Source organism: Pollachius pollachius (assembly GCF_949987615.1).
Source record: "Pollachius pollachius genome assembly, chromosome: 19".
NCBI lineage: Eukaryota > Metazoa > Chordata > Actinopteri > Gadiformes > Gadidae > Pollachius > Pollachius pollachius.
This window is the reverse complement of record NC_136952.1, coordinates 5,711,103-5,723,052: the sequence shown is the minus strand read 5'-3', so window position 1 is coordinate 5,723,052 and position 11,950 is coordinate 5,711,103. Positions and strand designations below refer to the sequence as shown.

Sequence of the window (11,950 nt, the reverse complement as noted above, 5' to 3'; positions counted from 1 at the left end):
AAAGAACATCTAGGATCTATGTTAAAAGCATTTATGGTTATAATAATAGCACCCTACTGTACAAATGTAGAAAACTGACAATTCATAAACACAAAGTACCATCATCAAAATCCAACTTCCAAACGTTTTATTTGACTTAATCACCATTGACATGTAAGCACTAATATAAATGTGATGAGATTGATTAAAAAAACACATTATTATCCTGAGCCTAGTTGTTTTGGCAGAGTTAAGATTCAAGCCCTGACAGCTATCCCAGGTTCTCTCCGCATGCATCTCCCACCCAACACCACAATCACCAATCATAAAGAGGTTAAAACCGTAGTTTTTCAGCATGACCCTAAGCGTCCCTTTAAGAAGAGGGTCCCTTTAACAGTCGCTTCAGTACAAAAGAGCTACAGGTCAGACCTAGTTTTAAGTTTAAAATCTTTAAAATCACAAAATCCTTGTTATATTCTGTTTAAATTCATATACATTCAACACATGATGCTCTGAATATTTTCACTAAGACCACATGGAGATGACTCAATTATAAACAGAAAAGACAAACCATGACCTTGATTCGCACCCCACACGCCGTCTGGTGTGTGCGGCGTGAATGTGAGTGCTGGTTTAGATAAGGAAGGCACAATGTCACCCAGAAGAAGGTCACCTGTCCTAGGTTCCGGACCACACCTCTGTAATCATGAGCCGGAACTGGAATTGTCCTTCAAACTTAAGAGCAACAATGGTGATGAGGAAACGTTGCATTAGCATTTTAAATGTCCTTGGCAAATCATCCTTGGCACCAACATCCCGTTCTCCATGGGCTCTCTGGTGGTTAGAAGCTATGGAAGAGTGCCGGAGCGCTCTCGTACCCTGGACCACCGCAACAGCACCAAGCCCCACTGTGATGTAGCCCAAAGGTTGATAAAGCTGGCCCCCGGTGTGGCCTAACCCATAGGTTAGTAAAGCTGGCCCACAGCCTAGCATGGCTACATTGGGGGTAGGCTTATGCATAGGGTAGCTGCAGTGTGGTATGGCTTAAACAAAGCACTGTGTAGCTACAGTGTAGCATTGCCTGGCAACAGCAAAGTGTCGCTAAGATGTGGTATGGCTTCAACATAGCCCAATGAAGCTACAGTGTAGCATAGCCTGTCTACAGAAAAGCGTAGCTAAGGTGTGGTATGGCTTCAACATAGCACAATGTAGCTACAGTGTAACATAACCTGGCTAAAGCATAGCAAAGCTTAGTCTAGCTACAGAACGGTGTGGTTACTATGTACCCTAGCTACAGAATGGAGTAGCTACAATGTAGCGTAGCATAGCGGCAGTGCGGTACCGCTTAAAGGTAGCGTAGCTAGTGTGTGGTGTGGTGATGGCGAAGAGAGCTCTTCAAGTATATCGCCTGACGTCCGAATTGCTTCCAGTCTTGAGAATTGCACTTGAGGTTTCCCATGCAAGAAATAAATAAATGATCTGAATCATTCTGCTTCATTCTCCACCGTCTGAACCGGGTTGGGCGTTCCTGGCCCAGCTGTCTGTCTCGGGTTGGATCTGCCCCGGTCAGGTATGCCTGGTTCAGCCCTGACCTGGACCCTGTGGGTCCAGGTGAGGGGGTGTGGTCAGTCCTGGAGGTCTCTCTCCAGGTACTTCCTGAAGCGGAGGCAGCGGGGGCAGGAGGGGGAGGAGCCCAGTTTACAGGTAGCGTGGAACACGGCCTTACACTCTCCACACCTGGAACACAGATATGTCACCGTCACTTTCACCGCATGGCATCACTATCACAACATTAATACTATCACAACATGACATCACTGTCACAACATTAATAGTAACAAAACATGACATCACAACATGATATCACTATCACAACATGACATCAATATCACAACATTAGTAGTATCAAAACATGAAATCACAACATGACATCACTACCACAACATGACATTACTATCACAACATTAATACTATCAAAACATGAAATCACAACATGATATCACTACCACAACATGATATCCCTACCACAACATGACATTACTATCACAACATTAATACTATCAAAACATGAAATACAACATGATAGAACTATCACAACATGACATCACTATCACAACATTAATAGTATCAAAACATGACATCACTGTCACAACATTAACACTATCAATCATGACATCACAACATGACATCACTATCACAACATTAATAGTATCAAAACATGACATCACTATCACAACATTAATAGTATCACACCATGATATCACTAACAGAACATGACATCATGATCCAATAATAATAATGACAATGACAATAATTCTGTTAACATTACAGGAAGAATGAAAGGGAAGAAGATGGTATATTTGGGCTGTGCGGTCATCCGCCTACCTGCTGGTGCTGTCGAACTGGAAGGGGAAGATGATGTCATCGGCATGGCAGATCTGGCAGATGAAGCCTCGCTGGGAGCAAAGGTCACACTGGTGCACATGCTCCGAGCACACCTGGACCAGCGACGACAGGTAGGGTGCATACTGGCCCTCGGCTATCTACACACACACACACACACACACACACACACACACACACACACACACACACACACACACACACACACACACACACACACACACACACACACACACACACACACACACACACACACACACACACACACACACACACACACACACACACAGGACAGTGTCCGGATGAGGTGGCAGGGACAGTGTGAGGGGCGACATCATCAACAAATACACCAGATCAGTCAAGTGAACAGATCAATCAGGTAAGGCCAGTAGTGGACAGGTGAGGACAGGTGGGGGCAGGTGAGTCATGGTACCTGGCGGAGGTCCCTCACACTGTAGAGCTGACTGGACTCCAGCAGGTAACTGCGTGCCTCCATCCTGAACACAAGACCATAAAAATATAGAAACTTATAGAGAAACACATTTAAAACTATTACAGGTCAACCTCGTTAACCCCATCACCTTAACTATTATAGGACAACCATAGCTTCCATTCATTTTTGTTCTTAGTTATGAGAAATAAGCTGAATGCATGTTTAAGCAGTGTATTGTTTTTCTTTTAGTGCAGGGCCAGGTGAATGACATCAGAGCTACGGGGCCAGGTAAGTGACATACATGGCCGGATCAAAGATGTCATTGCTACCTGGCCAGGTGAGTGACGTCATGGTAAGCTGGCCAGGTGAGTGCCGTCATGGTAACCATGACGGCACTTCTACCATGACGGCAATCCTATTAGTGCCGTCACGGTTACCTGGCCAGGTGAGTGATATCATTGCTAACTGGCCAGGTGAGTGATGTCATTGCTACCTGGCCAGGTGAGTGATGTCATGGTTACCTGGCCAGGTGAGTGATGTCATTGCTAACTGGCCAGGTGAGTGATGTCATTGCTACCTGGCCAGGTGAGTGATGTCATGGATACCTGGCCACCTAAGGGGATGTCATGGTTACCTGGCCAGGTGAGTGATGTCATTGCTAACTGGCCAGGTGAGTGATGTCATTGTTACCTGGCTAGGTGAGTGATGTCATGGATACCTGGCCACCTAAGGGGATGTCATGGGTACCTGGCCAGGTGAGTGATGTCATGGGTACCTGGCCAGGTGAGTGGTGTCATGGGTACCTGGTCAGGTGAGTGGTGTCATGGGTACCTGGCCAGGTGAGTTATGCAAATGCTACCTGGCCAGGTGAGTGATGTCATGTGTACCTGGCCAGGAGGGTCTTGCGGGCTCCGCTGCGGCAGGCTGACAGGTAGTCTCCCAGCGAACACAGCGCCAGCCTCAGCTGGTGCACCTGGGCCATGGGCCGGGCGTGGCCCAGCAGCCCAGGGTTCAGCTGCTCCAGGTTGAGGAGGGGTTCATCTTCCACCTGGCTCATGAGCCTGAGGACCCGCCGGGATACCTGCAACGTACCTAGAGGTCAACTGTATAGTAGGGCTGCTCGATTATGGAAAAGAATCATAATCACGATTATTTTGGTCAATATTCAGATCCAGATTATTCCAATGATTATTTTTGAGTTGAAAACATGATGCAATATTCATGATTTATCTCCAAAAAACACTTAGTAACCGAGAACTTTGAAATTTCTCCTTAAAAAACTGTACGAAAACAATGTACTGATACGTATCCAGCTGTTCCACAATTTCTATGCCACATTTAATGAATAAAATAAATATTCAAAGAAATAATAATAATAAAAAAGAAAACGTTTCAACTCGGTTATATTAGTATATTAGTTTCTCAGGTCAAATTCGCGATTAAAATTAGATCAATCTCCCAGTCCTACTATATGTAAACATACGCACATAGTAACACATGGACACATTGAGGAGGACACAGGAAGCCACACACACCCCCTCAGCCCTTGCCGACTTACCTGTCGGGGAGTGAGGTCCCAGTTGTGGACCATGCGGGAGGGGATGATGCTCAGGTCACCATGGTGACAGGAGTCACAGTAGTACCGGCCGGAGAAGTCACACAGCCGCGCTTTGGCCAGGGACAGGCCGATCTGCCTGGGGCAACCTGCACATAGACACAGTCAAATAGACACGCATACAGAAATAAACATATTCAAATACACACACAAAAAAAAAGAGACACTTCTAATCACAAAAACACACTGATTGGCCTGCTCACCTGCACAGGTGAAGCCCTGAGCGTCCAGGCCGATGTGCGCGGGCACGCTGAACATGTGCTCTAGCACCCCGCCGTCCCCCTTCAGCGCGTGCTGGACCAGCCGCCGCACGTTGCCCCCCAACCCCGGCCCCGCTGCGCCCCCATCCTCCCCGCACTCCAGGTAGGAGTCCAGCGCGCCCCGGATCAGCACCCTCCACGACTGGGCCTCCTCGGCGGTCTGGGCCCTCAGCCGCAGCATCTCCCCGGAGCTCGTCAGCAGCTTGAAGAACTCCGGCCCCCCCAGCGACACGTCCGGCACCACGTCCCGGATCCCCTCCACGGGCAGGCTGACCCGGACCCCCCCCTTCTGGCCCTCCTCCGGCACCCCGAAGCCCCGCAGGCGCTCCAGGGACAGGGAGAACACCAGCGGCTCCCAGGCGCTCCCCCGGGCCCCGGGGCCCCCGGAGGAGTAGGAGTACAGCACCGCCTCCTTTATGGCGTCGGGCTCGGGGTCGTCGCCCCCGCGCCCCCAGTCCAGCCCCTCTGTGGGAGGGGGGCCCGGGGCGGCCGACCCAGTGTCTGCTCCCGCTCCCGCTGCGCCGCCGGCCGCCTTCTCCCCGCCTGAGAAGGAGGCGCGACGCAGGGGGCTGGCGGGGGAGGGGGACGCCGAGCCGGGCGGGCCCTTCTCGTCCTTGTCCCTGTCGCCCGCGAACTGCAGCTCCTCCCAGTGGTCGTCGTGGCGATTGGCGGGCTGGCACTTCTTGGCGGCCTCCACGATGCGGTCCACCCAGTCCTCGGCCTCGCCGCGGTCCGCCGCCCGCAGGTACAGCCGCTTCCGGGGGAAGGAGAGCGTGAAGCGGCCGCCCGAGGAGGAGGAGTGGCGCGCCTCCTCGCAGCGCAGCAGGGAGCAGTTCTCGGCGCAGGTGCGCTCGTCGTCGTCCAGGTAGAGGCGGAACTCGAAGGGCGACAGCTCGCAGTAGTAGTCCTTCCAGATGCCCATTCCCCCGCGGCGCTCCAGGTGGCCCAGCTTCAGCAGCCCGCGGAACGGGTTGGACAGCCCTGGTGCATCATGGGAGATGGGTTCAGGAGCGACGCTAAACATGGGCAACTGACCCTAACGGTCAAACGTGAGGAATGTGGGCTAACCCGTGTTCCACTCACCTTAACCCACTTACTACCAACCCTCGCCATGTCAAACTAACCCTAACCATCTCCGACTAACCCTTCATACCCAACTGACCCTAAAACTGCGTTCACACCGAAAGCGACGAGGCAACGGGACGCCATACAAACTCATCGTAGAGACGCGGATCAGGCGACTTTTGTCGCTAGAAAAACCTGCGACTGCGACTTGACGAAAGGCGCGGCATGAACGCCCTGGTACAGGCGAGAGCGTTCACGAGGATTTAGTAGCGCGACAAGATGCGACACGTCGCTCGAGTTGAAATATTTGAACTTTGCCCGCGACAGATGGCAGCCATCTGTGTTCAATCCCTGAGTTGCGTAACATAACAGCCAATCAGCGTTCAACCGGCCATCCGTTCCCTGCAGTGCAGTCCGGAGTGAGCCACAGCATGGAGGAGAGAGTGATGGCTGCCGCTATATATAATAGTACATAATATAATATATAAATATCTATGTAATATAATATATAATATTTCCAGTCCCTCCAGAAAAATGTGGCGTTTTTTTGTGATTGTTGCGGCCAAAAATCCTTGATTATGCGGCACGTTTTCTTAAAAAATGCGATGAAATATGCAGCATATTTATGCGATTTTATGCGATGAAATTGCGGGAACTTGCAAAAATTGCGGGAACTTGCGAAAAAAATGCGGGAACTTGCGTTAAAAATTCAGCTTTTCGAAGACATTCACGTCGCGGAATTACGTCACTTCATAACGTTCCCATGCATCACCCAAGTGGGTGCTACACACTGGTGGTGGCTAGTGAGGTTCCCCCCCCCTTCACTGCAAGCGCTTTGAGTTTCTAGAAAAAAAAAGCGTTATATAAATTCAATTAATTCAATTAAATACCCAACTAACTCTAACCTAAGCATGTCAAACCAACCCTAACCATCTACAACAAACCCTAACCTCACCATGCCCAATAGGGATGGGAGGGGGGGGTTCTAGGAGATTTGATTACCGGCCTGCCTGCGATGGACCACACTGGCGGGGGGTTCCCCAGTGGGTGGAGCCTCATTGGTCGTCAGTCCCGATGCGTGGTCCTCCTCCATGTCCGGCTCCTCCCCCAGGTGGGGCTTGTAGATGTCGTCGTCCTCGATCCAGGAGCGGGAATGCTGCGCGGGGATTGATTAAACACGATGTTCGGGTTAGACCGGCGTCTTCTGAGCAGAGTTCCCAAGCAGTTCATGATGTCACGAGAGCGTTAGTTATCAAATCTAACTTATTTATACTGTGGTTTTCATGTTTAAACGGCGATAAAAAAAGGGAACAAAACAACAAGAAGTAAGTTAGTTATTTTCAGGAAAAATAATCTGAATCACAGGGACGCATTTAAGAGGAACAACCAAACCCAGAACTAATATGGTTTGATCGCGTTTAAAAACGTGATGGTTGTGATGCGTGTTGGACAAGAGGAACTATTATTTATTTTATTTTCTTTTTTGCATTTTTATGCTTTATTATAGAGCGAGATAGAGAGGAAGGTATGGGCGATAGAGGGCATGACATGCAGCAAGTGACCACGAGCAGGATTTGAACCCGGGTCGCTGTGTTCAGGACTGAGCCTATAGGGTACACGCTCTACGCGCTGAGCCACCGGGGTGCGCCCCAGGACCAGAGGGACTTACCGACAGGGAGTCTGATGACTGCCTCCTGCTGAGGATGCACGCCGAGCGGGGGCGGACACCTCTGTACGCCAGCGGCTTCAGGTACTCCTCCCCATACGCCTCTCCATTCTGTTCCTTCTGCAGCGTCTCAGAACCCCCCGTTGGATCGTCAGGGTCCGACCCCGACCCCACCGGCCTGCTCACGGTAATGGGCGCCGCAGGGAGGCATGGTGCTTGGAGCGGCTCGGCTCCAGCTGGGATGGAGAAGTCCACGTTGTTGACCTTCAGGGTTGGAGGATCCGGGGCCGGCAGGGGCTGGTTGTGGGTCGGTCCGCCTTGGTTCGGTTGCCTCTGGCTCGGGCTCCCCTGGACCTTCTGGTGGCTCTGAGACGGGGGAGTCTGGACGGGAAGGTTCTGAGTGGGGTTGTTGAGGAGCTCCTGGTTCTCCTGGGTGGTTCGGTTCTGGTAGTCCTGGTGGTCCTTCCGGGCCGGGGGGTCTCCGTGGCTTTGGGAGGAGGGGCCAGGGCTCCTGGTCTCCCCGTCGGACTCACTGGACCCCCCCGAGGTGCTGGTGCCGGAGCAGTGGTCCTGGCCAGCGCTGGACACAAAGGAGTCCTCCCTTGTGGAGTCCTGGCTGTCTGGAGCGCCGCCCTCCCGGAGGTCCAAACCAACACTGCACAGACAGACAGACAGACACACACACACACACATACTAGTTGTTGTAATAGACCTGTAGTCCTACTAGTGATAGTAATAGACAGTGTAGCCCTACTAGCGATAGTAATAGACAGTGTAGCCCTACTAGTGATAGTAATAGACAGTGTAGCCCTACTAGTGATAGTAATAGACAGCGTAGCCCTACTAGTGATAGTTATAGACAGTGTAGCCCTTCTAGTGATAGTTATAGGCTATGGAGACCTACTAGTGGTTGTAATAGACAGTGTAGTCCTACTAGTGATAGTAATAGACAGCGTAGCCCTACTAGTGATAGTTATAGACAGTGTAGCCCTTCTAGTGATAGTTATAGGCTATGGAGACCTACTAGTGGTTGTAATAGACAGTGTAGTCCTACTAGTGATAGTAATAGGCTATGGGGACCTACTCTCTGGGGGTCCTCCTGCTGTAGGTCAGGTCCAGGTCAGGCTCCTGGCCCTGCAGGAGGCTGTCAGAGCTGATGCTGGAGGACAGCTGGGAGGACGACCCACACGTCTCCAGGCTGATCGTAGAGGAGTGTAGGGTGGGCTGCTTCAATCCTGGACCGCCCTGGTCCCCTGGACCCCCCTGGTCCCCTGGAGGTCCCTGGTCCCCTGGAGGTCCCTGGTCTCTTACAGGTACCTCCTGGATCCCTCTCTGAGGATCCCCCGCCTCAGACGAGGCCGAGGACTGAGACGCCGTGTCCCATGGCTCCTTGCTCCGGGGCTCGGCGGGGTGGGGCCGGTGGCTGAGCAGGAGGGCGTCGGCCTGGGAGGCGGGGCAGAGGCCGGCCAGGGCGAGGGGCGTGGCCGTCCACTGGTTGAGGATGGCCGACTTGTACGAGAGGCTGAAGGAGAGGGAGGCGAGGCCCTGGACGTAGCTGAGCAGTACCTCGCGGTCCTCCGGGTGGAGCAGCAGGGCGCCGGGCTGGTAGAAGGCCGGCAGCTCGGAGCCCTCCCGGAACAGAGAGGCCAGGTAGCACTCCAGCAGGCCGTGGTTCAGCGCCAGGCGGAGCCACGCCCGGCTGCGGCCCACCTCGGTGCCCACGAAGCTCAGCTTCTCCAGCTCCGTGATGACATCCCTGGGGATGGGCGTGTTAAAACCCTGTGGAGCTTCATTTATATACATGTATTTGCCATTATCCAGAGAACCTTTCTTTGGAAATGTCTGCTGTAGAAAGCCTACGAGTAGACTGTGGACACTGGAGATTGAACCCAGTACCTTTCGCCTGGGCGCAAAACACTATCTACTAGACTATGCTGCCCCTTAGGAGGTTAGGTCAGGTTAAGGGTTAGGTCAGGGTTAAATTAAAGGTTAGGGGGGGTTATGGTAGATTAGGTTAAATTAGAGGACAGAGGTCCAACTCACCAATGAGTGACGGTCTTCAGGAGGTTCCAGAAGGAGGGTTGGGGGAGGGGCCTGTGGTCCTTGCGGCCCCGCCCCCCCGCCTCACAGCGGACGTACTTGTTCTTGAGGCGGTGGATGAAGATCGCCTCCAGTGCGCAGCACAGCAGATTAGCATCGCTGTCATCGCTGGTCACCGCCGTGTCCGACGCCACGTAGCGCTTTTGCAGCGCCTTGAGGGACAGGGCTAGCTTCTCCTTGATCAGCTGTACAGCAGAGACACCCATCATCATACTAGCACACTGCAACCAGCAACTATAGCATATAGCACAAGCATACTAGCAGCATACAGCAATATCAACTAATGCTACACTAGCATAGGGCAACTAGCAACTAGCGCTACCAACTACCATTACAGTAGCATACAGCAACTGACAGCAACTAGCAACTACAGCATATAGCACAAGTATGCTAGCAGAATGCAGCAGTACCAACTATGCTCCAATAGCAAAGGGGAACCAGCAACTAGCGCTGCCAACTACCATTACACTAGCAAACAGTAACTTGCAACAACGTCATATAACACTAGCATACATTGCTACCGACTATTTACACTAGCATACAGCAGTAGCATACAGTACTGGCATAGCACGTGCACAACCCCGGCATGTAGCATCAATAGCTAGCCCACCCGTCATATGCGGTGTCCCTCAAGGCTCAGCCTAGTTCTCGTTCTCTTCTTCCTATATCTTGGCCATATCATCCGTCGTCACAACACCTCCTTCCACACCTGATGATACCAAGGTATTTCTCAATTCCACCCCCAACCTACATGCTGCCTCCACCCACCTAAATGCCTGCCTCGATGAGAACATAACCTGGATGACAGACAACTTTCTCTGACTAAACAGCAGCCAAAACAGACATGCTCCTGGTCGCCACTCTTCATCGAACCCCCGATAACCCCACAACCTCCCTCTGCATTGCTGGCTTCTCTATCACCCCGTCATCTGTTGTTACAAATCTCTGCATACAAATCAGACATCTCTCTGTCCTTTGAACAGAGACACAGAGTGTGAAGGTGTGTTGTGACTAGTATCTCATGTCTCTGTGTTGTTATGGTGTGGTTCAGCCTTAAGAGTGGTGTGTTTACCTGTCTGATGTCCTGGCCTTCTGCGAGCAGGTCTGGAGTCTGTGTAGCCAGCATGGCACCTCATGAGAGATACCAGTCCCCCGCAGCTTACTGTAAAATATATAGAACTCAATATTCCCTCAGGAGGAAGGAACCACAGATAGTGATAAAAAAGTAACATGCTGAAGACCTCTGACTAGTCACCGGACTTATCTGTCTGGAAACAGTATTTGATACAAAACGTTTTTTCCGTTCGCTACTAAACATCATGCGCACACACACACACACACACACACACGCACGCACACACTGCACTCTTTGTAATGCAGTCATGTGAGGGAGATGTTGCTGCTGTAACGACACGTTCAAGGGAAGTAGAGGACAGAACATGTACTTCCTCAACCTAATAGTACAGGATCAAATGGACGTCACATGACACTTCCTGCAGTAGTGCTAAAGATACACATTTATAAATACGCCACAACAAACCATTTATCACTAAACGACCAACACGAGATGAACCGTATACCGTATATACAATCAAATAAACCAATCATAACTAACTGTAAGTCTGCTAACACAAACAAGCTCACCTGTACCGTCTGACAGTAGCAGAAGCTGGTTGACCTCGGTGTTTAGACAAAGAACAGAGAAAACCTCTTAAAGCTGTAACCAAGTCACCCAAACTTGTTTATTTTATCCTCGTTTCAATGCTTCTTGTCATGCATGTTTACGTTAACTTGCTAGTTAGCAGTGATAACTACTCACCATGCGAGCTACATAACTTGTCATTACACACCTCAAACAGCGACACGGCTTCTGTCAGGGTGAACTGATACCCGATTCCTTATCTGGAACACGGTATTCATTGATCCGAATTAGAAGTCAAATCCAGGAGTTTGTGTTCCTCGACAAGCGAGCCGATTGACATAAGGGAGGAGCGGGGCATCATGGTAGTTTGAGTGAAAGGTGTGCCAACCAAACCCGGACCACAAAGAGGTGCATCCTGGGACTTGTAGTGAAAGGTACCAATTCAACGCCAAACCAGTTTAATCAAGTTTAAATTAGTTTAAATATGTGTAGGCCTACATATATTACGTATACAAATTAACTCTGTGAGGGTGACATTCTGAGGTTGAACCGTTGGAAGTCAAGACATGCCAGATCAATTGGTATCGCATGGAATAACTTTATTAAGCGCCTTTTTCTCTAAAATTAAGATTTTATTCATATCATATATATTGTACAGAAAACATTACATGATGCAAACCACGTATATAACAAACATCCCCAACACCACATCCATATAGAAATATATTGTAATCAAATCCAAATAAGCCACAAATAACAACTAACACCTTTTTATATTATATATATT

General features: G+C 50.5%; 1 protein-coding gene across 4 annotated transcripts; it reads right to left on the bottom strand.

Moving 5' to 3' along the window:
* Positions 1-112: 112 nt before the first annotated feature.
* Positions 113-11,517, bottom strand: plekhm1 (pleckstrin homology domain containing, family M (with RUN domain) member 1). Of its 4 annotated transcripts, none has more exons than XM_079756925.1 (12): positions 11,341-11,517; positions 10,594-10,683; positions 9,465-9,706; positions 8,506-9,177; positions 7,425-8,076; positions 6,758-6,911; positions 4,634-5,671; positions 4,374-4,519; positions 3,703-3,896; positions 2,816-2,879; positions 2,365-2,522; positions 113-1,716 (listed from the first exon to the last, which is right to left on the bottom strand). In XM_079756925.1, exons 2-12 carry the CDS (start codon positions 10,645-10,647, stop codon positions 1,605-1,607), a joined length of 3,486 nt encoding a protein of 1,161 aa, XP_079613051.1. In that variant the 5' UTR covers positions 10,648-10,683; positions 11,341-11,517; the 3' UTR covers positions 113-1,604. The 4 variants fall into 4 exon arrangements, with proteins under 4 accessions (XP_079613051.1, XP_079613052.1, XP_079613053.1 ...); XM_079756926.1 differs by having other exon boundaries at positions 11,372-11,517; XM_079756927.1 differs by lacking the exon at positions 11,341-11,517 and adding an exon at positions 11,166-11,187.
* Positions 11,518-11,950: the final 433 nt, after the last annotated feature.